The 24,444-nt window shown below is 45.9% G+C and overlaps 2 protein-coding genes across 4 annotated transcripts in view; one reads left to right on the top strand and one right to left on the bottom strand.

Annotated features, from left to right (window-relative positions):
- si:dkey-69o16.5 (Alpha-aspartyl dipeptidase-like) overlaps positions 1-1,679 on the top strand; it is a 5,949-nt gene extending 4,270 nt beyond the window's left edge. For all 3 annotated transcript variants that reach the window (XM_053439068.1, XM_053439067.1, XM_053439066.1), the window contains exon 9: positions 266-1,679. In XM_053439068.1, coding sequence (XP_053295043.1) covers positions 266-347 — 82 coding nt within the window. In that variant the 3' untranslated portion in view covers positions 348-1,679. The remainder of the gene's footprint in view (positions 1-265) is intronic.
- itgav (integrin, alpha V) lies at positions 807-24,444 on the bottom strand. Its single transcript, XM_053439063.1, has 32 exons — positions 21,743-24,444; positions 19,790-19,923; positions 16,238-16,329; positions 15,809-15,923; positions 15,277-15,338; positions 14,815-14,863; positions 13,593-13,715; positions 13,442-13,486; positions 12,737-12,780; positions 12,188-12,244; positions 11,989-12,041; positions 11,741-11,816; positions 11,426-11,555; positions 11,255-11,352; positions 10,666-10,759; positions 10,503-10,548; positions 10,113-10,220; positions 9,938-9,993; positions 9,691-9,845; positions 9,335-9,472; positions 9,153-9,220; positions 8,916-9,060; positions 8,488-8,580; positions 8,176-8,255; positions 4,948-5,028; positions 4,738-4,843; positions 4,169-4,327; positions 3,745-3,876; positions 3,409-3,522; positions 3,112-3,219; positions 2,906-3,025; positions 807-2,704 (listed from the first exon to the last, which is right to left on the bottom strand). Exons 1-32 carry the CDS (start codon positions 21,907-21,909, stop codon positions 2,612-2,614), a joined length of 3,141 nt encoding a protein of 1,046 aa, XP_053295038.1. The 5' UTR covers positions 21,910-24,444; the 3' UTR covers positions 807-2,611.

The following is a 24,444-nucleotide window of genomic DNA, read 5'->3' as shown; positions in this document are numbered from 1 at the left end:
TCGTTATAGATTCTCTTTAGACCGAGAGAAACTCAGCTCATCAGCAAAAACACTTTCAGACTCGTGTTCTCTTCGCTGGTGATTATGAAACTGTTGCAGGTTTATGACCAACATGACGTCTTCTCTGGGAATGCATTATGGTATTTATTGCTTGGACTCCTCAGTGTTCGGGGGGGTTTAGTGACTTGCTTATGGGCACTTTGACCCTCTGGAGTCGAACAGTCCTCATGAACACCTGTCCCTGTGATCTGATTGGTTGTCTCAGGGGACGTCCCTCGGTGGAGTACGACCTCGGCAGCGACCTGAGCTTCCTGCTGACGGACGGCGGCCCCCCCCCCTCCACCTGACTCCACACTCTTCTTCACTGATCCGTCTGCTTGAAGCACAATAAATATTTGAAAGAAGCATCGTTGACGTGACGGCTGCTGTGAGCTCTAATGTTTTCATGTAGATCACCCCCTGGTGGCTGGCTGTAGTACAGGTCACAACCCCTCCTCTTCCATGTAAGCAGACTAAGTGTTTCTGGGGTTTGGTTTTAATAAGTCATATTCAACGACTAGTGATATGACATCATCACCACAAGATGGCAGCGTTGGTGTCTGAGATATTTTGGCATCATTCCTGGAGGAAGTGGAGACGTGTCTTTGTTTATGAACAGATTGATTTGGTCTGAACTTCCTCATCTCCGCTACAGATTGTGAAGCAGAGCAACCATCAGCCACCAGGGGGCGGATCAGACGTCTGTGGTGTGAATGTATCATCGAGTTAAAGAAGCAAAGTTAACAAGACGACACGTGACACCGAGCCAAACGTGAACAAATCAGTTTATTTCTTTCTAAAGGTGAAATCATCTGTGTCAAAGTTATTTTAGTCTCTAGGTGACAGAATAGATACATAAAAAAAACAAAAGTTAAACATGTTGTCACGGCAGAGGAAGAGAACCAGTGGTGTTAAATATAAAAGAGTAGAAAGAGGCTGCAGATCCGACTCATCAACACGTTCAGTCACGTCTAGAAACTCAGCTTCGTGTAAAAAGCTTCAGGTCATCAACAGTGAGTAAATTCAGTCACACCACAGGTCCACGGGGCGGACGGATGGGTAGAGCGCCACCACATGGACACACATGCACAGAGCAGCGAGTCCCACAATCAACTAAGGCAGAAAAATACTATAAAAGAATCTGTTGAGAGTGAAGTCGTTAGTTCATCAGAAGGAAAAGGAATAAACACAGACCTCCTCAGAACTGGTTTAAAGTTAGATCAGTGCAATGAAGATCAGCTGTTTCTATCTAACACAATAAAACATCATCTCTGCAAAGCTCGTTAGTCTAAAACAGAAAATCCGTTTCCTCCAGTGGAGACGATTCAGCTCAGAGTTCAAACCAGGAAGTGAACCTCTGACGTGAGGGTTCAGCCTCCAGAGGGATTCTGGGAGTTCACTTTAAGCCTCGTTTCTTTCTGCTGCTGAACTAAAACACTAATGTTCCTGTGGACTGATTCCTATTCTTCTTATGAACAACTTTAAACATTAGTTCATTATTTGAACCCAATATGGGTGAAGTTATAGCAAAGTTTGTGTTTTCTTTCTAATACTTTCACACACACACTCAGACACACGTTAAATAACCAGCTGTTTTCAGTCGATGTCGTTCTGAGCAGAAAAATACTTTTTGAAAATCAGTGCTAAACTAAAAACTGTGAGTAACTATATTTAAACCCCGCCCACCTCACCTCCTCTTGTCATGACGATTCCAGACGTTTGGCAGTGATAAACGATGACTTTAAATTTAACTGATTCTGAATCAAGGAATTCATTAAAACCTCGGATTTAAGAGGCTGAAGGTCGTTTATTCAAATAGTCACTTTTCTGATGACTCCTCTCAACACGCCGCCTGTCAATCATCCCTCATCATCACCGTCCTGTATAAAAACTCATAAAGCGAGAAAGCAGCGAAGCTCTGACAGAAGTTACACACACAGGAGAAACTACAGGACCATGTATTACTGACGCACTTTAAACTAAAGAATCTTGATCAAGTTGCTGCTGAGACACTTTGACACACAACATGATTACAGTTTAACAGATTTTCTGATGATGGATTATCTCTCAGTCGATTGAGGTGTTGAACACTGAGAAGCTCAGAGTTGTTCTCCTGAATCAGCAGCTCTGGACGTTCAGGGCAACAAACACAAGCAGCTTAATCATCGTCTTGAGTTTGGAAACAAAGTGCAAATTAAATATCAGGCCAAGCCAGAAGCTCTGGTGCAGATGAAGACCTCAGATCTCCAGAGAAATGTTTCCTGCTCTAGATGTTTGGATCTGTTTGATCCCCTGAGAGGAACATGTCGACCTTCAGCAGTTCCCAGAGGATCCTTGAATGTTGATTATCAGATGTGTAGCTTGGGGACTTCAGGATCTACATAATGTTTCTGGAGCTAAGAGGAGTTCATCTGGGACCAGGACATTCGGAACAAACACACAAAACTAAATCCCTATGGAAACCTAACCCAGTACCATTATCTGCCACTCGGCCAATGCAGTGAAATTCTCTCAACAGCCTTTAACCTGATTCTCTCCTGGACCTCTGTCCAGTATCTACAGAGTTTGACCACTAGGCGTCAGTGTTGCCGTTCTCCTCTGGCTGCAGCTGCTCCTTCTCAGTGCAGTCGTCCTGGGGGGGGCGGACTCTCTTAAAGAAGCCCATCTGAGGAGAAGCAGACAGAGACGATCAAAGGTTTAGTGTTGGGGGGGGGGGGAGAATATTTCTCTGGAAATAAATAAATGTAAGTTATTGTTTCTGTTTCATAAAGAAAGAATCGGTGGAAACTGACTTTAGTTTAATCTGAAAAACAGAGTCCCCTGGTGGCTCAGACATTAACAGAGGATCCCAGAGATGGTTCCTCACCTTGTACATGATGAAGATGAGCAGGGCCAGCAGCAGCAGACCTGCCAGCACGGCCAGAGCCACCACCCACCCTGGGACGGACTGAAGAGGCTCCGCCACCCACATCACCGACACCGTCACCTGGAAACACACTCTGTTAGCTGGGCAGACTCGAGCCCTCCAGGTGTGTGTGCTTTAGCTGTAGTGTGCGTCTGTGTGTGTCTCACAGTGGTGCTGTTGGACGGTAGCTCTGACACCAGGTTCTTGTACGGCATCTCGATGACACTGAAAGAGGCTGTAGCTCGAACCTCGTACGAACGATTCTGATTCTCAGTCTGAAAAGAAAACAAGCAGACGTCTGAGCCGCGTTCTCCAGAGAGATCCAAACCTGGTTCCAGCTCAATCGTTTCAATTCAAATATCAAACTCTACTGATATTTACGACTTATTGTTTACAGACTTTGATCCAAGAAATCTGAGTTGTGTTGTGTGTGTGTGTGTCTGTCTCTGTGTGTGTTTCTTCACCCTGAGGAAGTTGTTGACAGCCAGTCGGGAGTAGATGGAGAGGATGGCGTACTTCTTCCTCTCCAGACGGCCCACCTGACACTTCAGCCTCAGACAGGCTGCTGCGGAGCAGTCCTGCACACACACAGACACACACACAGATACAAACACACAGAGACAGACACACACACAGATACAAACACACAGAGACAGACACACACACAGATACAAACACACAAACACAAACATATGAATTGTTAAATAATTGAGTTATAATGAAATAACTACATAGTTAAAAGTCTTGATAGTGTTTCTGTGAGTCTGTGTGTGTGTGTGTCTGTGTGTGTCTGTGTGTACCAGTATCTGCAGGTCGGTCTGGGAGTCCCTGGACTCCAGGTCTCTCTTGCGGCGTTGGGTTCTGCCTCTTCCCTCCGTGTCCTGCTCTGTGGGCGGGATTCCACTGATGTTCTTCTCTGAGCTCAACGGGTTCTGACACAAACACAATATATATATTGGATTATCTATAAGGCTTCATCTATACCAACATGTGGTCGTTGAAACTCATCAGAACTGTGTTAAATCTGAACATTTCATTTGGACCAATCGGGTGAAAAGCAGCTTGGTTTGAATCAGGGTCGGGCAGCGGTCCTGTGTTTCCCTTCGGGGCCTGATCCACTGATGACCGTGGGTTTGTTGCTCCACCAGTGGAACGCTGCCCTGCAGCAGGTTCTGAGTGCATCATCATTTAAACGTGCATGTGTGCAGTGCGAGTGTTTCTCACCGACACGTTGAGCGGGTTGATCTCGATGTCGGTGGTGCAGTTGATGGGTCCGTCCGTCTCATATCCGGTGATGTAGAGCAGAGAACCGTTCCTGAAGCGGTACGGCCACTGGACCTCCAGAGCCGCTTTACTGATGGTGCTGGGTCCACTGTTCAAGAGCTGAGGGTCCAGTCGAGTCAATGAGAACCAACAACCGACAAACACAACTGAGTCTGGGGTCGTGCCCTGACGTTCAATAAATGTTTGTAAAGATGTTTCTGTGCTCGTTCTTCTCTCTCTGATGTTTCTGAGCAGTTTGGTTTGAATCTGTTATTTAATGATAGAGAAACAGGCTGAGACTGACTCCTGATTGGTTGAGAGTGTGTATGGGCGGGACTTCGATACCAAGGCTCCACTCCATGATCACGACTGCACATGACGTCATCGCCACAAGATGGCAGTGTTTTTATCTGAGATGTGTAAGTACGTGTCATTTTTATTTTTACAGTTGACGTTAGCTCGCTAACACTCACTAGTAGAAACGACCACATTAGGTGTACTGAGTTAATATTCTTATATAGTGTGTGTACCTCATAGACGTGTAAAATCTGTGGTCCGATGTCGTCTCCAGTCACAGGAGGGTCTTTAGGTTTCCAGTTTGCAATGGGAAGCAGCACCTGAACAGGGGAAGACGACCTAGGAAGACCCCACACACACGCAGCACAGACACACACAGATGTGAAAAACACACACTACTCCAGTTGTGTGACTGCTCTAATTGTCTGGTGGTGGTGTTTTACCCTCTGATGGACACTTTGGCGAGGACAGCCAGCTTAATGGCCCTGGAGACTCGAGGGCTGGTGTTGTTGTACTGGTTCGAGCTGAAGAGCAAACACACACATCCTTTAATTATTGCTGCAAAGTAAAAAAACTGAACAATAAAGACACATATAAAAAAACATGTATATGACAGATCCAAGAACAGATGGATGTTGGTTTCTGCTGCTGCTTTGTAAGAAGCAGAAAACAGATGCTTCTGATAAACTGATCTGAGGCCCACTCAAAACTCTGTGAGACGATCAGAGAACTTCAGTGTGAAGATCTGTGAGATGGTTCAGAGACACAGCGACAGCCACCTTCTGAAATCTTTTCTTTTCCATGGTCTGCGCTGCACAAGGATGAAATCCTCAGGACGGTGACGTCAAAAGGTTCAAAATGTGTTTTATGTGTGTGTTGTGTTTCGAGCTATGATTCAGAAAGGCTGTTTCAGATTGTCGTCCTAGTTCTGGGTTTATACGCTCAAGCTTTCAGACTTTCACTAACACAGAGCTGAGGACTCTGGGCGACCAGGACTATTGACACCTATCATTAACATACTTCTACCCCCCCGCTCTGTCCCACAGAGGTACAAACACACAGAGGAATGTAGAGAGCGACCGCTGCTTCCTGCTGATCCAGGGTCTTTGGGATTACCAACGAGCTCTGGGTGTAGAGCAGCTCAGCTGACGACTGTTTACCAGCTGCTCTGTTCAGCTGAGAGGAAGTGTGACTGACAGGAAGTGTGACTGACAGGAAGTGTGACTGACAGGAAGCGTGACTGACAGGAAGCGTGACTGACAGGACGCGTGACTGACAGGAAGTGTGACTGACAGTTAGTGTGACTGACAGGAAGTGTGACTGACAGGAAGCGTGACTGACAGGCTAGTGACTGACAGTTAGTGTGACTGACAGTTAGTGTGACTGACAGGAAGTGTGACTGACAGGACGTGTGACTGACAGGAAGTGTGACTGACAGGAAGTGTGACTGACAGGAAATGTGACTGACAGTTAGTGTGACTGACAGGACGTGTGACTGACAGGACGTGTGACTGACAGGAATTGTGACTGACAGGAAGTGTGACTGACAGGAAGTGTGACTGACAGGAAATGTGACTGACAGTTAGTGTGACTGACAGGAAGTGTGACTGACAGGAAGCGTGACTGACAGGCTAGTGACTGACAGGAAGTGTGACTGACAGTTAGTGTGACTGACAGTTAGTGTGACTGACAGGAAGTGTGACTGACAGGACGTGTGACTGACAGGAAGTGTGACTGACAGGAAGTGTGACTGACAGGAAATGTGACTGACAGTTAGTGTGACTGACAGGAAGTGTGACTGACAGGAAGTGTGACTGACAGTTAGTGTGACTGACAGGACGTGTGACTGACAGGACGTGTGACTGACAGGAATTGTGACTGACAGGAAGTGTGACTGACAGGAAGTGTGACTGACAGGAAGTGTGACTGACAGTTAGTGTGACTGACAGGAAGTGTGACTGACAGTTAGTGTGACTGACAGGACGTGTGACTGACAGGACGTGTGACTGACAGGAAATGTGACTGACAGTTAGTGTGACTGACAAGAAATGTGACTGACAGTTAGTGTGACTGACAGGAAGTGTGACTGACAGTTAGTGTGACTGACAAGAAGTGTGACTGACAGGAAGTGTGACTGACAGGAAGTGTGACTGACAGGAAGTGTGACTGACAGTTAGTGTGACTGACAGTTAGTGTGACTGACAGGAAGTGTGACTGACAGGAAGTGTGACTGACAGTTAGTGTGACTGACAGGACGTGTGACTGACAGGACGTGTGACTGACAGGAAATGTGACTGACAGTTAGTGTGACTGACAAGAAATGTGACTGACAGTTAGTGTGACTGACAGGAAGAGTGACTGACAAGAAGTGTGACTGACAGGAAGTGTGACTCACAGTTAGTGTGACTGACAGGAAGTGTGACTGACAGGAAGTGTGACTGACAGGAAGTGTGACTGACAGGAAGTGTGACTGACAGGAAGTGTGACTGACAGTTAGTGTGACTGACAGGAAGTGTGACTGACAGTTAGTGTGACTGACAGGACGTGTGACTGACAGGACGTGTGACTGACAGGAAATGTGACTGACAGTTAGTGTGACTGACAAGAAGTGTCACTGACAGGAAGTGTGACTGACAGGAAGTGTGACTGACAGGAAGTGTGACTGACAAGAAGTGTGACTGACAGGAAGTGTGACTCACAGTTAGTGTGACTGACAGGAAGTGTGACTGACAAGAAGTGTGACTGACAGGAAGTGTGACTGACAAGAAGTGTGACTGACAGGAAGTGTGACTGACAGGAAGAGTGACTGACAAGAAGTGTGACTGACAGGAAGTGTGACTCACAGGAAGTGTGACTGACAGGAAGTGTGACTGACAAGAAGTGTGACTGACAGGAAGTGTGACTGACAGGAAGTGTGACTGACAGGAAGTGTGACTGACAGGAAGAGTGACTGACAAGAAGTGTGACTGACAGGAAGTGTGACTGACAGGAAGTGTGACTGACAGGAAGTGTGACTGACAAGAAGTGTGACTGACAGGACGTGTGACTGACAGTTAGTGTGACTGACAGGAAGTGTGACTGACAAGAAGTGTGACTGACAAGAAGTGTGACTGACAGTTAGTGTGACTGACAGGAAGTGTGACTGACAAGAAGTCTGACTGACAAGAAGTGTGACTGACAGGAAGTGTGACTGACAGTTAGTGTGACTGACAGGAAGTGTGACTGACAGGAAGTGTTAACCGCTGGTAGTCGAGTCATGTCACTGATGAGAACCAATCAGGAAGAACGTCTGTGTCATCGTTTACAAACGTCTCAGTTTCTGTTCGTCCAGAATAAAACACAAACCCAGAGTTTTCAAACTGAGGAATTGACTGTGATCAGCTCCTGTTCTTTCAAAATAAAGGCAGCTGAATTGACTTTGATCTCCTGTTTGCAGTGAACTCAGTGATGAACAGAAGTTCACACTTAAAAAACTTAGAAACATCATGATGAAGTACTGCTCACTCTGGTTTCTCTGATCAATCAATGGATCATTTTAGGTTTATTTAGATTTCAGGAGATGACGTCATCCTCAGGACGTAGAAGTCACATGATGTCGTGACGCTTGTTCAGCTTCTGATCCTCTAACACAACAAGTGAGAGCTGGACGGACACAGACGACAGGACCGTACCTGACTATCTGCAGGTCAAACTTGACAGACGTGTCCTCCTCCGACAGCTGGTGCACGCTGAACCTCAACTCTGCCAGCACCTGGCCAATCACAGGAAAGGTAGAGTCAGCAAAGGACCAATCAGAAAGCAGAAGTGTCTTTTGAGTGGTTATATATCAGAAGCACTAAAGACACGTTCCTTTGTTTTTCCTTATCTTTGTATTTATTGTCAACTAAAATCTGCTCCACCAACTACCCACAACAACTTCCGGGTGGAACCTCAAACACCCAGAATGCATCATTGCCCACTGGTACAGTGATGTGGACACTGACCTTGGTTCCTCCCTTCATGGGGTTGCCCAGCTCACACTTCACCATCTTGGTCTGGTTTTCCTTCTTGTAAGCACAGGACAGCCTGGAGAGAGTCTGTAAAGAAACACACAACTGTCAGCATCTCACAAGGTTCCACCACACAATCATCTGAGAGCTCCACACTGGGTGAGATCCACAGACTGTGCAGGATGTGTAGAGTCAGGACCACACAGCTGTGTGCTTGGTGTCAGTGTTTGGTTGGAGGTGCTGCTCCCTGGCTCGCACACCGCCTCATCAACGATGGTGAAACACATGTAAACATTATATAGGATGAGCTTCTTCTAGGGGTGGAGGTTTGAGGTGCTGCTCTCAGTCGACCTCATGCTCCACACCTGTATGCGTTCATCCTGTCGCACACTGTGTTTATAAGACGTGAAGAGGGACGGTACCTGACTGCGGACGACCCCGGTGAAGTCGGCCTGCTGCGGGGGGTAGACGTGGAGCTCGGCCTCGTAGGCGCCCTCTCCCTGATTCTCAGCACTGATCTCTAGGGTCAGTGCGTTGTCATCGCCGATGTAGATCTGCTCACGGTCGCTGCAACGACAACACGTTAAACAACAAAGTGACGACAAGAGAAATCAGTGAGACAAAACGCTGCGGCCTGAAGGACTGACAGACAGCCTCACCTCGTCACTGTCAACTTCAGGTCTGGTTTACAGATGTTGTCCTCTCCACAGTCCAGGAGGATGTGAGCCTGGGAGGAAGAGAGGAAGGATCAGAGCAGAGAGAAAAGACAAAAACAGCAGCGGAGGAGATCGGTGGTTTGATGCTGAACACCAGGACGACCACACCCTCACGCCGGTGTTACCTGCTTGGTGACGTTGGAAGGGGCCGAAATGTCGAGGATGGGCAGCAGCCCGGTGGTGTCCGCCGCCTGCTGGTAGTCCAGGTTGTACTCCATCGTTACAGAGATGGGAGTGATCTTATCTCGAAACTCACGATCGTCCTGAGAGACAAAGACGTTAAGATACAAACACTTTATTAGATAAGAAAGCTGCACTGAGCAGCGGCTGGTTCATGTTCATCTCCAGACAACAGATGTGTGTCTGAAGATAACATGGACATGTATGTTCGTGGATATTTAAACACTGTTATTATCATTCATTTAGCTCATATCTCTAAAAGCCTTTTTCATTAGTCGGCGTTCTGAGCGTTGTTCTTTACCCTGAGGAAGACGAACTGCTCCTCGCAGGCTTGAACTTTCCCGTTTGACACCGTCATGTTCTTGGAGTACTGAAAGGTCTGACTGTGCAGAAAGAGCACGCGCTTCGTCGCCTCCTTCTGCTTCAGACGATCCACTATGAGGTCTACCTGAAACTCTGGAAGCGAGGATTAGAACAGAAAAAGGTGATGAAGGGAGAGGATGATGATAATGAGCTGGTAACTGAAGCATCTTCTGTGTTTCACTCACTGAGGGTATCTGGAGCTCCAAGGCCAATGGCCTTCAAACAGTACTTCACCTTAAAACTGCAAAACACACACAGTCACAACCACAAACACACACACTGCTCGTTTCTATCAGGTCTATGGTGAAACACGCTCCTGTGGTTTGTGACATCGTGAGTCAATGTCAGGTGAGGACTCACCAGGACACGAGCGTAGTGGTTCCAGGAAGTGTGCAGGTCTTGTCCTCTGGGTTGATGATCTGAGGTGTAATGTCCAACGTGGCGTTCACACTGATCACAGGACGGGCTCTGATGAACCAATGAAAACACACACACACACACAGTTCATTTCATCGTGTGTACTTCAACAGGATGAAAACGTCAGCAGCTTAAATCAGTTACATTCATCCACAGCTTCTATAAAGTCAGCAGCAGCTCTTTGAAATCAGAGGTGGCCTCGCTCATTAAACTGCTGTGAATACATGAGCAGCACCACAAACACAGCAGGAGTGTGCGCACGCACACACACACACACACACACACACACACACACACACACGCACTCACACACACACAGTGAGATGTGATTACCTGTATAAAACAGCTTTGTCTGCTCCAAACACTCCCACTATTAAATCTGGAAGAAAAAGACACAGATGTTCATTTTGTTCCTGCTGTGCCTCTCAGTGTGTGTGTGTGTGTGTGTGTGTGTGTGTGTGTGTGTGTGTGTGTGTGTGTGTGTGTATGTGCATACCTGGATACCCATTCCCGTCTATGTCAGTGTTTCCAGTCATGGAGTATCCAAAGCTAGCAGGCATGTAGCTGGACGCCCACTTCCCCTGCAGGACCTGAGAGAGGAGACAACACGTCCTTCAGAGGTTCGGTTCTGGGTTCTTGAAGACGAACACAAAGTGCTGCCCGCTACAGACGAAGAGCAGTTTAGGTAAAACCTTTAAAGTTCACCTTCATTTACAGTCCAGACTTTGTCTCTGTCAAGATCATGTGACATGATGAAGGACAGAACATCCAATGGTCACTGAGGTGATATCGTTTTTTGTTTTTTCAGCTTAACTTTATTCAGTTATAACCTCTGTTTACAGGCACGTCTGTGAGAGACGTCTGTGAACCCGTATGTCTCAGCGTCCATTGGAACCTCAGTGAAATCACAGGTAGTCACTAACAAACGTGTAGGACAAAGTCACATGTGACCCGATGGTGGCGCCACAGGAGAAAACAAAGGATAAACAGTCAGAAGGCTTCATGGATTCATGAATATCTTCATTTTCCCAGTTCGGTCGCTTGAGCAACTCACGTGAGGTTCCTGGTTCAGATGTTGGACGTACCTGGGAAGGTGACGGGTCGGGCCCTCGAAGGCGGCCATTGTGGATGTAGACCAAGCCATTTTGATCGGGGCCTCCATACGGAGCAGAGATGGCCACATCTGGAAAGAGACGTGAGTGTCAGGAGACACCGGGCTCAGGGTTGTGTGTGTGTGTGGGGGGGGCATCTATTACCTTTGTATCCGTCCATGTTCAGGTCTCCCAGTGCTACGATGGCAGAGCCGTATCTGGCGTAGGTTTGTGACCCCGTCAGCATCTGAGGTGGGTAGAAGGAAAATCCAGCTCGTCCCATGTAAACAGACACCTGGAGGACACACACAAACACACACACATGGAAAACACACACACGCACAAACACACAGACCCTCAGTTTACGTCCTAGGCAGGTTAAAACCACAACAAAATTTAGAACAGATTAAAAACCTCTGTTTTTCTTTGAGCTCAGTGTTTGGTCTCCACCCACCAAAATGCCAGATGTGTGTTTCTCACCTGTCCCACCTCCCTGAGTTTTCCATCTGAGCCTCTGTCCATGAAGAGAGGAGCTCCGACCAACAGATCGACCAGACTGAGGCACAGACATGAGGGAAGATCAACATCACTTCCTTCAGAGTGACTCTGCTACAGCTGCCACACGTGTGTCATTAACACAGCGTGTCACGATGAGCTTGTGTACTTTCACTGTGATACTCAAATTACATGAAGTACTTTTACTCAGTCAAAGTATAGACAAGACTTACCCGTCATTATTAACATCAGTCGCAGCGACTGAATGTCCAAAGTAAGCAGCCATCTACAAGACAGAGGAGAGGAGGAGCTCAGTTATTTCTATGTTTCTCTGTCACTATATGAGAGAGCATCAAAACTTCACATCATATCTATAAAGATTATTATATGTGAGGAGACAGGATCAAAAGGCGCTGAGGTCCTGCAGCTCACCTGCGTCCCTGTGAAGTTGATCATGGACTCCATGTTGACAGCGTTGAAGATGTTCACCTGAAACATAAACCTGTTCAGTGCAGCTGTTCTCCTGTCAGCATCTGACCAATCACATTGCTGCTCCTTCACCATAGTAGTGAAATATTACGTTCATGTTTCACATCTAAAGAAGCATCATGAGATTGTTTGGTCAGACTCGTTCACGACAACAGGAACATGTGAAATGTGTTTTACTAGGAGGCCGCAGGAAAAGTTCCAAAGAAATGTCCAAAGCATCTGACTCTGACGTCCGTGCTCTCTCATTTAGAACCTCCAGAACATTTCACTTGTCTGAAAGCAGCAGATGGGCCACACATCATATTTGTGTCAGACGCCATTCGTGTGTGAGCATGTCTTTCTATAGTTATGAGGGTCAGTTGGTTTTAGTCCAACACCATCATTATGGGGACATTTTGACTTTGTGAGGACTTTCTGACCCCCTTTCAATGGACTGTTTGAGGCTCAAGACTTGGGAATAGGTAGAGACGTGTGTGTGTGTTGAACACTTACATAACCCAGTGCCTTGTCTCCCCGAGGTACTCCGGTCACATAGTCTACAGAAGTGAGGACAGACAGTCAGGGTTGATTATTACATTCGGTTCAGTGATTAAAGTTGCAGCTCCACAGCATTGGTCGTTGTCCACATGCAAGATTTAAAACACACAATAGATGCAGAGGTGGATTCACGGAGGAATTCTTCTTCAGAGCTGCGTTCATCTACTGACGTTAGTTAAATCAACACTGAGCAACGTTTCCTCCTGAAGCAGCAGCTGGATGAAGTGAGTCTGAAGTGTGAGTGTGAACAAGAGAACGTTTCCTCCTTCTCTCCCTGAGCGTCTGTTCTCTGTGACTCTGCTGAGTGGGTTCCATCTCCTGTGAGAACAACTGACTGAGAGTCACTGACACAACCAGCTGCAGCTGAAGACTGAAGCTGAACTGAGATCAGTTAAAAACGCTTAAAGTTATTAAAAAACAGAGTTTATCTCCAGTATTCAGAAGGAAACTGTTAGACATGAAGAATTCTGAACAGAGTTTGAGCTCTTCAGGGTCAGGAAGCAGAGGATCATGGGTAATATCCCATGGGACAACACGCAACACTTTGATTCACTTGAAAACCACTTCATCATGCGGACACTGCAGGGGGCGCTGTTGCTCAGTAACAGTTACATAATTTTGCATTAAACTGAAATAAGTCCCACTCATCTCCAGCCTCACCTTCCTGTCCATCGTCATTGAAGTCTCCGACGGTCACAGAGTAGCCTGGTGGGAGCAGCGTTCAACCAACACACACGTCACAGGACATATTAAAAACCTCTGACGGATTTGAAACGTAGATAACGGATGAAAGAGGTGAGTGCCTGGTTACCAAGGTAGCTGTCGTCGTACTGAGCCCCGGCGGACTTGGTGGTGAGCGTGTTTCCATACGGGGTGATGTACTGTTTATCAAACCGGGTAAAAATCTCTGAGACGTCATCCGAGATCAGCTGACCTGAAAAGGGGAGGAGTAGAACATTAGAGAAGAGAAAAGAGGAAGAAAATAACAAGGTGAGAACAGAGGAGAGCAGAAGAACAAAAGAAAAGAGGAAGAGAAGCTAAATGTCTCTGAGCAGAGTTCATACCTTCACTAACGCTCCCATTCACTTAATACCAGTCCTCTAAACATGTCAGAGAAATCAGGAAGAATGCAAAACATCCTGATTCAGATCCAAACCAACATGTAGGAACCTACTCTCTGACCCATTCAAACATATTTCCACCAATTCCTCTGGAAATCTCCTCCGTGGTTATTAGGGAGGAAACTAAAAAAACTAAAACAAGGAGCGAAATGAGGAGAGAAGAACGGAAACAGAACCAGGACAGACCAGAGGAGACGATGGAGAGAAGAGAGGAGGAGAAGAGAGAAATGAGCACAAGAGAACAACAATACAAATAAAGCAGAGCTGAGAAGAGGAGAACCTAGAGAAGTTAAGAGACAGAAAGAGACTGAGAAAATATTTTGTTTACAAGACAATGAACTTCAGAAAAACACACAACTTGTAATTAAAGGAGCCCCAGAGTTAACAGCGGTCTGATCAGGAACAGAGCTGTGTGTGTGTGTATGTTTGTGTGCTTGGTTGTGTAATTGTAAGTGTTGACCCGACAGGAAACAATAATTAGCTCACACACCCCAGGCAAAGAGGGAGAGAGAAAACGTATGAGACCGACTCACTGAACTGTGTCACACCCTCTAATGTCAGACGAGTAGACAAACATTGGTTACAACACACTGCTGACACACAAGCCTCACCTGCTCATTAGACCATTAAGGTGGGGTGTTGCACACTGTGAGCTCAGTCTGCATTTAGCTCATGTATTTGTTTAATGCACACACACACACACACACACACACACACACACACACACACACACACACACACACACACACACACACACACACACACACACACACACACACACACACACACACACACACACACACACACACACACACACACACACACACACACACACACACACACACACACACACACACACACACACACACTGAAAAGTGCCCCAGACCACGGTCCAGTGAGTGTAGAGCTCACCCTGCCAGTAGAAGCTGCCAGGTCCTCCCACCACCACTCTTTTGTTCTTCTGAAATCACAAAAAGACAGAAGGACATTTGTCAAGTGGACGTCTTCATCTTCTACGTGTCCGGCTCCTCTTCTTCATCCTGAGATGTTTGTGTTCTTCCAGTTTCACGTCACGTGTTAGAAACCTCATCAACACGTCCACTCGCTCACTGGGAAGCTTCCACACACTGTCCTGCTGGTTCCTCACATGGACTCACTCTGACATGTTACACACATGTTACCAGGAGGCCGCAGGAGAAGATCCAGGACATGTCCAGAGGGGCAGTATGTCAGTATGTCACTCTCGGCCACTCAGTAAAAAGTCAGCTGATGTGAGAACACTTTCTGCAAACTAACACACTAACACACAAACACACAAACTAAGAGCTCCTTGGTGGAGGAGATGAGGGGACGGAGCTCGTCTTGGATACCGACCTTCAGGAAGTCCACGCTGAAGCCGGCCTGGCAGAAGCCCTGCCCCTCTGGTGAGTTGGCCCCTGGACACAGATTTTACACATTTGATCATTAATAACAAAGAGAATCAGATCGATGAGAAACCAATATTACAGATATTCAGTGATGACCTGTGAACATCTAACAAACACAGCAACTACTTCAAGTCTTTCAAACAATTGATTTAACTTCCCGTCAATCAGATGAGGTGACCTAAGTGGTTCTTGGTTCTAGACCAGCTAAACGTTGGTGTTGCTCTCTAGCCATCGACCTTCGGCAACCGGGTCTGAACTGCCTTTGTGGTAAAGGGATACAGATTCTTGTTTTCGCTGACCTCCGGTGGTTTGACTGTTAGGTGTGGTTACAGGTTCCTGATCAGGACTTAGCGGTGAGACAGAGTTTCAACCACAGGGAGCAGTCAAACACTGCTGGTGATTAAACATGCACCACCTCCGACATGTGTTCACATGAACAGAGGACAGACGAAGAGGACGAGCGGAGGAGAGGGACGAACCCGATCTGCAGGGCGAGTACTCCACCACTGTTACTCCTTTCTTCAGGTAACAGGTTCCCACCGGCTCCCGCTCAGAGACTCCGAAGGTCGACCACTGGTACAGAGGAGCACAGGCCTGGAGAACACACACACATCCGGTAAACAACAGGATTCATGTGCACTCAGAAGCAGCGTCAGCGTGAGGAGAAGAGCTGAAGCTGCACGAGGTCAAAGCACAAGCACGAGTGTGAGAACAGGGTCTAAGATGAAAGCCTTACCAAATCTGAATATTAAAAAAAACATTAAACTCTCCTCAAAAAGTTCTGCCCCTGTGGAGATGCCTTCCTTGTGTCTTTGGGCCCTAACTATTGGCAGCACCCCCCCCCCGGATTTCTGTGGTACTGTTCTGTTTGGTTATCTTTGAGCCTTCAGAGAATTCAAGTTTCTTACCAGGATGTGCTCTCCATCGGATCGGACCGAGGCACCGAACCACTGCTTGGACTTAAACTCCATCGGAGCCCCATCTTTGTTGGTCCTGTCATCTGCAAAGAGCGAGAGCCTCGTCACTATCTGCGACCTCAGAGGAGGTCATGGCTCAGATCCCCTTGGACCTACAGCAACATCAGAGGTGTCGGGGTGGGACAAGATGTCGATGCAGCGACATCTTGTCATCCTCACTCATGAGCGACATGCTGGCGTCAAAAAATCGATATTTAGAAAATTACATTTATCTATATAGTTTGGACTTTGCAAGTGTCACAGAAACACAGGGACCGGTTCGGAGTCACATTTAAAAACAACAGGAGGTTTTCAATCCAACGAACGAGCAACTGAAGAGTTAGGAAGTTTCAGTAGAGATATAAAGAATAAAACTGACGATAGAACGAACTTAATGCAAGAAAATCTGAAGTTTATGAGAAACTTAAAACGTGAAAATGCAGTAAAAGACATTGAAAGATAAAAGTGAATAGAATAAGAGTCACATGTGTTGTGATGACCACACACTGAGTAAGTGTTCGGGAGTTTCCCATCGTGGGGGAAAATCCAGCTTCTCTTCTGAATCTGGGATGATGGTGTTGAGGCAGCCACACATGAGTTTTGGAGGAGCTCGCTGTTAACATGGAAATCTTTACGACAAAAATCATCGTAGATCTCGTGATCATGACTTGTCAAAGTTTTACCTCGATTACGGCTGATGGATAATTATTCTTTACTAATAACTGTTTTCATTATAGAGTTTAAAAACAGCAGACGAGTCACCTTCTGTACGAAAAACCACAAGAAAACAACACACTGAGTCACAGTCAAACACACACACACAGCAACATTCCAGTTTATTCTGTTTTTAGGTCCTGTTAAGCTTTAGCCAGCGATCACGCAGGTCAAATCAATAACAAAGGTCTCTATTGTGGTGAAAACACACACACACGCACACTGTACACACACCAGTGTACAGCAGTGCCACCAGAGTCTGCAGAGCCTCAGTGCCTTGCTCAAAGACTTGTAAGGGCAGCCAGTTATGGAATCAAACTACAGGCTGAATGCTGACACACAAAGGCAAACATCGACACACAATGAAACACACTTACGCACACACACTTAGACACAAACGTGCGCACAGACAGACACACACATTTTCCTGCTGGTTTCTCACATGGCCCTCCGATATTTTCCAGATATTTACTAGGAGGCTGCGGGAGAAGCTCGAGAAAATGTCCAGAGACACTGACTCAGACATTTGTTCTCACATAGAGAACCTGCAGAACATGTGAGGAACATGTGAGGAACATGTGAGGAACACGTCCAGTGTCCTGAGGTGGAGACGGGATCCTCAATGACTGAGAATGTTTCTGAACTGATTCAAAGTGAGTTACAAACTACACGACTACTTTAGAGGAGAAACCAATGAGAGAACTTTCCTTCTCTTCCAGTAACAGACCATGTCAGTTGCTCTGCTGCAGGATAACGAGGCGCAGCCTCTCATCTCATGTCTGGACACATTCAGGAATGTGTTGTGTGTGTGTAAAGATTAACTGTTATTCCTTCTTTACTCAGACTGATAGTAATCCTGCAGTTTATGGTTTAATATACGTCCCACTGGCGGCTGCAGGAGATCTTTGTTTTCAGTTTCTGGTTTAAATCAATCTCAAATGAAAACTAATAAAGAAAACATTCATTCTTTTTGCAGCAGAAAGTCGAGGATTCTAGCTTCTACCTCATGTTGCAGCTCGTTATGAAGTCATTACTTTTCATTACATGATGTGAAAAACATGTTGATAAAGCTGAGAGCTGCAGGAGGGGGCAGATAAATCTCCAAAACAAAACAAAGGTACATACGTATTTCTAACAACTTATGGAGAGTAAGGAATGTAAGTTCAAGTTTCTATATTTAGAATCTTGAGTATCTATATGTTTTATGTGTCTACTGATGAAGAAACATGTCCGATTTGAGTATTTCTTAATTTATAACATAATTTCAGTGCTTTCATTATTTATGTGGTTTCTTTGACTTATGGAAACTTTTAGCTGAAGTAAAAATACTTCAACACCGGAGGAACATTTCTACATCACCGTTAAGAGCGTCTATCGGTTTTAACAGGTCACTTCTGGGGACAGGAAAATACTTACTTTCTTGGAGACTCTCACAAACATGACGTGAACATAAACTCAAGTCTAAACAGGAAGAACCTCGGAGTGTTTTCAGTTTAAAGTCCCTACAAGGACATTTAAAACGAGTCCACACTCATCAATGAGTCGCCTTCCTTACTGTTCATTTCCACATATAGAACACGACTGAACACATGTGATTACACACATATTAATGCAACCCATCTCACACACACACACACACACGTTAGGAAACAGTTCGTCCATCTCCTGGACAGACATGAATATGAGGAATCAAACATGTGACATCTGCTTCACTGCATTTTTTATTTGTGTATGTTTCCTGATATTTTCACAGTTTGCTTCTGTTTCCTGTTTGACAAGAAGCAAGAGTCTGAACAACTGTTTCCAGTTAAAACCTGTGGTCACACATCAGGAAATGCTGGATAACTGGGAACCAGCACATGTTGATTCCAACAAAACAAAACCCTCCTACACATGTTACAGACAGATTAGGTCAGATGTGTGTAGTCAGTAAAAAACAAACAGCAGCTTCCTGGTGGCCTCGCGGTTAAGATGGACACCATACAACCACAACTGCTCTCAGACCAGCTCTGGACGTTTTCTTGTAACAGTAAAAACTCTCTCATAAATAAAAACATATAGTTTATATATATAAATATATGATATACAATAAAAAATGTTTGCCGCCCAGTGCAGCAGTATCACTAAAGGACTTGACTGAACAGAAACATGGACGTTGTGGGAGCTGTGCTGGTTAACACTCACTGGTTCAGTAAACAAAGTCAGTCACTGCTGGTTTATCAGTGTCTCACTGGGCGTGGACAGTGGTTTTCTGATGAAACACTGAAGCCAAGTTTCTGAGGACAGACATAACCCACAGCTTTCATAACTCCCCCTTTAGTAGTTAACTATCTAAAACTTCCAGGAATCGGTCTGTGGAACGTTTATATCTCAACAACCGTTCAACTTATCGTCTTCGCAGTAAAGTGTTAATTAGGTCAGATTTAGACCTGTGATACGTTCAATATTAATAAACTTTGATCAAACAGGCGCCCAGCGCTCTGTAGCATGGAACATGGTCTCTGAAGCCCAGTTCCCAGTGGAGTCTGGTACTGGCCACATTCCACAAGATCATGTGAACAGCTTCGTAAAGAAAAGGATTTAGTTTCCTGCTTTTTTGTTTCTTTAATAAACGTTAATGAAGTTTAGTAAAAACACAATGATTCCAAATGTTCAGATCTATCAGATGTTTTCTAATCTCTTGTCTCAATCTGCTTCAGAGTTCTCAGTGATGAGCTCTGGGTTCGGCTTCTTTGGCCTCAGGTCTGATGAGACCCAGCTGTTGAGTTGGAGCTGAGAGATGTTTCATACCTGAGCTGTCGAAGAGCAGCTCCTCGCAGGCGGCGGCGCCCCCCCCCCAGGGGCAGCTGTACACTGCTCCTCGCTCCACCACGCTGCCGGAGGCCGTCGTGTTGGCCCGAGGCGCTCCAATCAGAACGTCCGACCTGAGGGGACAGGAAGTCATGTGATCAACCTTCAGAGGACAAGATCGCACAGAAAAGACACCTTCTATGAGCAGTGGGTCATCGTTAGAGAAAGAGACTCGTCATTAGCACGAGCTGCGTAGAGGACACTGAGCCTCGCTGTGAGAGACATAACAGAGACAGACGTCTGAAGCTTGGACGAGGACAAGACGCTCCGAAAGGAAGCTTCATTCATATCTTCTCAAAAAGACAAAAGAATAAAAGGTTTGTATCTTTATCCGTCACATACAACATGAGATCATCTGTAAACTTCATCCAAGTGGAAAGATCTGGGGTCAGACTCCTTCACAGGGTCATTATCATCATCATCATCATCCTCATGATCATCATCATCATCCTCATGATCATCATCATCATCATGATCATCACCATCATCACCATCATCATCATCATCACCATCATCATCATGATCATCATCATCATCATCATCATCATGATCATCACCATCAACACCATCATCATCATCATCATCATGATCATCACCATCATCATCATGATCATCATCACCATCATCATCATGATCATCATGATCATCATCATCATGATCAACACCATCATCATCATCATCATCATCATGATCATCACCATCATCATCATCATCACCATCATCATCATGATCATCATCATCATCATCATCATCATCATCATGATCATCACCATCATGATCATGATGATGATGGTGATGATCATGATGATCATCATCATCATGATCAACACCATCATCATCATCATCATCATCATGATCATCACTATCATCATCATGATCATCATCATCATCAGGGACACAATAACTTGATTAGGACGACTCATAATAAATAATTAGTTATGAGTACATTGTCCCAACCAAGAAACCAATCAGCTGAGACCGAGTATAAAGTCAAAATGTGTCCGTCCAGGAGCCGGGATCAGTCATGTGTCTCCTGTCTTCTTATCTCTGCATTCAAACAGCAGGAAACAGGAACAGGACAGAGACAGATCAGTCTCATGAAGAAGGAAGACACTTCTTGTGACTCCGGACCACAGAGGAACCAGCTCCCTCAACCAGCCTCTTCCTCACGCTGCTGCTGGAACCTCAACAAGTCATCACCATCTTCACCCTCCTCTTCCTCATCAACCTCCTCCTCATAATCATCTTCATCATACCCAATAGCAATAAGACACAAGCTATACATGTCCATCATCACCATCATCTTCCTCGTCACCCTCTTCCTCCTCCTCTCACCCTCTTCCTCCTCATCATCACCTCCTCTCATCACTCCTCTTCACCCACCTCCTCTTCCTCATCCCCCCATCACCCTCCTCGTCCTCCTCATCCCCCTCCTCCTCCTCACCCTCATCCTCCCAACTCTCTTCTCCCTCCTCAACCTCCTCATCACCCTCTTCCATCTCCTCTTCCTCTTCACCCTCCTCCTCACTGTCACCCTCCTCGTCACCCTCTTCCTCCCAACTCTCTTCACCCTCCTCACCCTCCTAATCACCCTCTTCCTCCTCCTCACCGTCCCCCTCCTCATCACCCTCACCCCTTCCTCCTCTTCCTCACCCTCCTCCTCAACCCCCCCTCCTCATCACCCTCACCCCTCCTCACCCTCCTCCTCATCACCCTCACCCCTTCCTCCTCACCCTCCTCCTCTTCCTCCCCCTCCTCCTCATCACATTCACTCCTTCCTCCTCACCCTCCTCCTCCTCCTCCTCCTCACCCTCCTCTTCTTCCACTTCCTCCTCCTCATCACCCTCACCCCTTCTTCACCCTCCTCCTCCTCCTCTTTCTCTCTAGTCTTACCTCACGCTGCTGTGGGGCTTGAAGAAGTCCACTGAGAAGCCGAAGTAGCTTCTCTCTGGGCCGGAGAACACGGAGGGTCTGTCCACGTCCAGGTTGAACGAGGCGGAGCTGGGGAATCGAACCCAGACGAGGACGAGCAGAGCGAGAGCTGCGAGTCCGCCCGCCATGACCACAGGCTCCGGTCACTGGTTAGCTGGTTAGTTGTCTAGTTAGTTATCTAGTTGGTTGTCTAGTTAGTTAGCTGTTTAGATAGCTAGCTAGCGTCCCCACTTCGAACTAGTTTAAAATGTCGTCCTGTTAGAAACTCTCCTCCAGAGTCACGAACACAACACGTCGTCATGTAAAGTGTTCGATACCCGAGTCACCGCGAACACTGAGGCCGCAGAGAGCGGAGCTCGGTCCGGCTGCTGAACTTTGAGGATCCGCTGAGACCCGGAGACACGGAGCTGAGGGGAGGAGGAGACAGGAGGAGACAGGAGGCGAGGACACAGGAGACACCGAGACACAGAGAGAGACATACTAACACACATCCGGTTCATACCTTTCAGAATAAAAGTCTGCTATGACGGAAGCGTAATTTCAATATGATCAATGACTGTATATAAAGATGACTAGTGACTGTACATAAAGATGATCAGTGACTGTATATGACGATGATGGGTGACTGTGTATAAAGATGACATTTAATAATTATATTGTAAATCTCATGCTTTTATTGTGAAAGTAGAGTAATGTTCCTGTGTTTCCTGGTCTTTCAATGTTTGTCTTGACGACTCTTATTGACACGGGAAGTTCCTTCCGTCCTGCGTGTGTGTAGGTGTGTGTATGTGCGTGCGTGTGTGTTTGTGTAACAGTTTAATTGTTATGTCCTCTCATTCTTTTAGTTTGATCTTTATATGAAGCTTCTGTATAATAAACGGTCCTTGTTTTCTAGTCTCAGCTGTCAATCATAACGTCTCAGCCAGTTTATATATCATAAAAACCTGAAGCAGTTTCCAGAGGGTCGTTTTCTTTGGAGGCTTCATACATGCGACCTCAGGCCTGTTCCAACACATCTCAGTTAAATCCTAACAGATCTCAACGTTGTGGTTCTGGAGGTAAAACACACTTTCCAAGGTATTCAGTAACAACCGTAGTATTTTAACCAGCCGAGGCAGAATCACCACAAGCTACAACACCGTGAAACAACGTTTTATTCTCCTGTATAAACCACAAGCCTGTACAACAGCTACTGTATTTATGTTTTTTATGAAAAACAGGATTTATTCACGATGTCTAGAAGAGGAACGACACTATGGAAATGTTTTCACAACCTTTACCATCAAGTCGGCTCGTGTGGATGAGGATAAGAAACAAGGTTCATTTCAAGGAGAAGCAGGAAATCATTGGATCATCCCCAGTAGATTATGGGACGTGTAGTTCCTTCACTCTTAAAGATAATTCTAATTGAATGGTTAAGGATTCATCTTGTAGCTGGTCCACCTGGTTCTGGGATTAAAAATCTTTATGAGGATTTTCTGAAATGTCAACGGAGAAAGTGATAAGAAACGTTCTTGTTGAACTGGAGACGTTGTAGAAGTTCACTGTTACGCTCTGTTGTCAAATATCAGCGTCCAGCTCTGAACACTATGAATCCTTCATCAGTCACGTGCACTGAGAGCAGGCTGAGGGCTTTTCATCTTATTTGGCCATGAGCTGAATCACTGCTACAATGAAGTGTGCACCAAAGAATGTTTGGGTTCACCGGAGGGGGGTTGTGTGAGTGTGTGTGCGTGTGTACTTCTATCTTAGTGAGGACCGTTTGAGGTAAAGACGTTACGCAGTGGGGACATTTTGGGAAAGTAAGGTGAAAAAACAGAATTCAACCAACTGATTGATAACAATCAAGCTGCAGAGACAGAAGCACACAAAACAATAAAAGAGCATCTGAAGTGTAAAGGCCTCAGTATGCTTCTCCGAGTCCGTTGCGGAAGGACGGACGGACGGAGCGGACGGACACTTTTTGATTTATAGTTCTACGAGCCTTTTTGTTCCGAAAACAATTCACCGCCAGAACAGTAGTTGGCGAAACGGAAGTCGAGCTTAGAGAAGCCTACCTCATGAGGTATATAGAAGAAGTCCACGCTGGTTTCATCTGTCAGGCCTGGCCTATTAAACTCAGGAGGACTCAGATGCAGAGGATTACACGTACCAGCACACTTTATTGAATTCTGATCCTCTATGAAGAGTGACAAACAATCGGGCTATGAAAAAAGTCACTTAATATATAGAAAACACTCACTAGAAAAATAAAGAGGTATAAAACATAAATCGCTCCCAAAGGATGACAAACAAAAGGCTAGAGCAAGAAATCAAAAGCGTTCCCGAAGGAGGAAAACCAAACTACTATGAAACGGTACAAAAGAAAAGGCTCACCTAAACAGGAGGCTCATCAAACTAACTAAAACTCTCTAAACATAAATAGCTCCAAAAGGGAGGAAGAAAAACCCGATTACAAACAACACAAAACGAAGCTAAACTAGAAAACTTTAACAAACGAATAATCACTCTCAAGAAGGAAACAGAAAACAACTTACGTGGCATAGCAAACCTCATAGGCAGAAAACGACAATGACTGTGGAAAAGGGCTTAGGTGCACGGACAAGGACGAAACACTTTGGCACAAGACAAAGGGGAGACGCAGACTATAAGCACATGAGGGT

Source organism: Pleuronectes platessa, chromosome 14 (assembly GCF_947347685.1).
Source record: "Pleuronectes platessa chromosome 14, fPlePla1.1, whole genome shotgun sequence".
NCBI lineage: Eukaryota > Metazoa > Chordata > Actinopteri > Pleuronectiformes > Pleuronectidae > Pleuronectes > Pleuronectes platessa.
This window is presented reverse-complemented; position numbering and strand designations above follow the sequence as displayed.

Bases quoted from the DNA above. Each gene is read 5' to 3' on its own strand.
- itgav (XM_053439063.1), bottom strand. From the start codon at position 21,909: ATGGCGGGCGGACTCGCAGCTCTCGCTCTGCTCGTCCTCGTCTGGGTT. The intron at 10,760-11,254 runs GTACGTCCAACA...CTCCTCTCTCAG, and splicing joins CCGACCCGTCACCTTCCCAG to GTCCTGCAGGGGAAGTGGGC. The intron at 9,994-10,112 runs GTGAGTCCTCAC...TGTGTTTTGCAG, and splicing joins ACCACTACGCTCGTGTCCTG to TTTTAAGGTGAAGTACTGTT.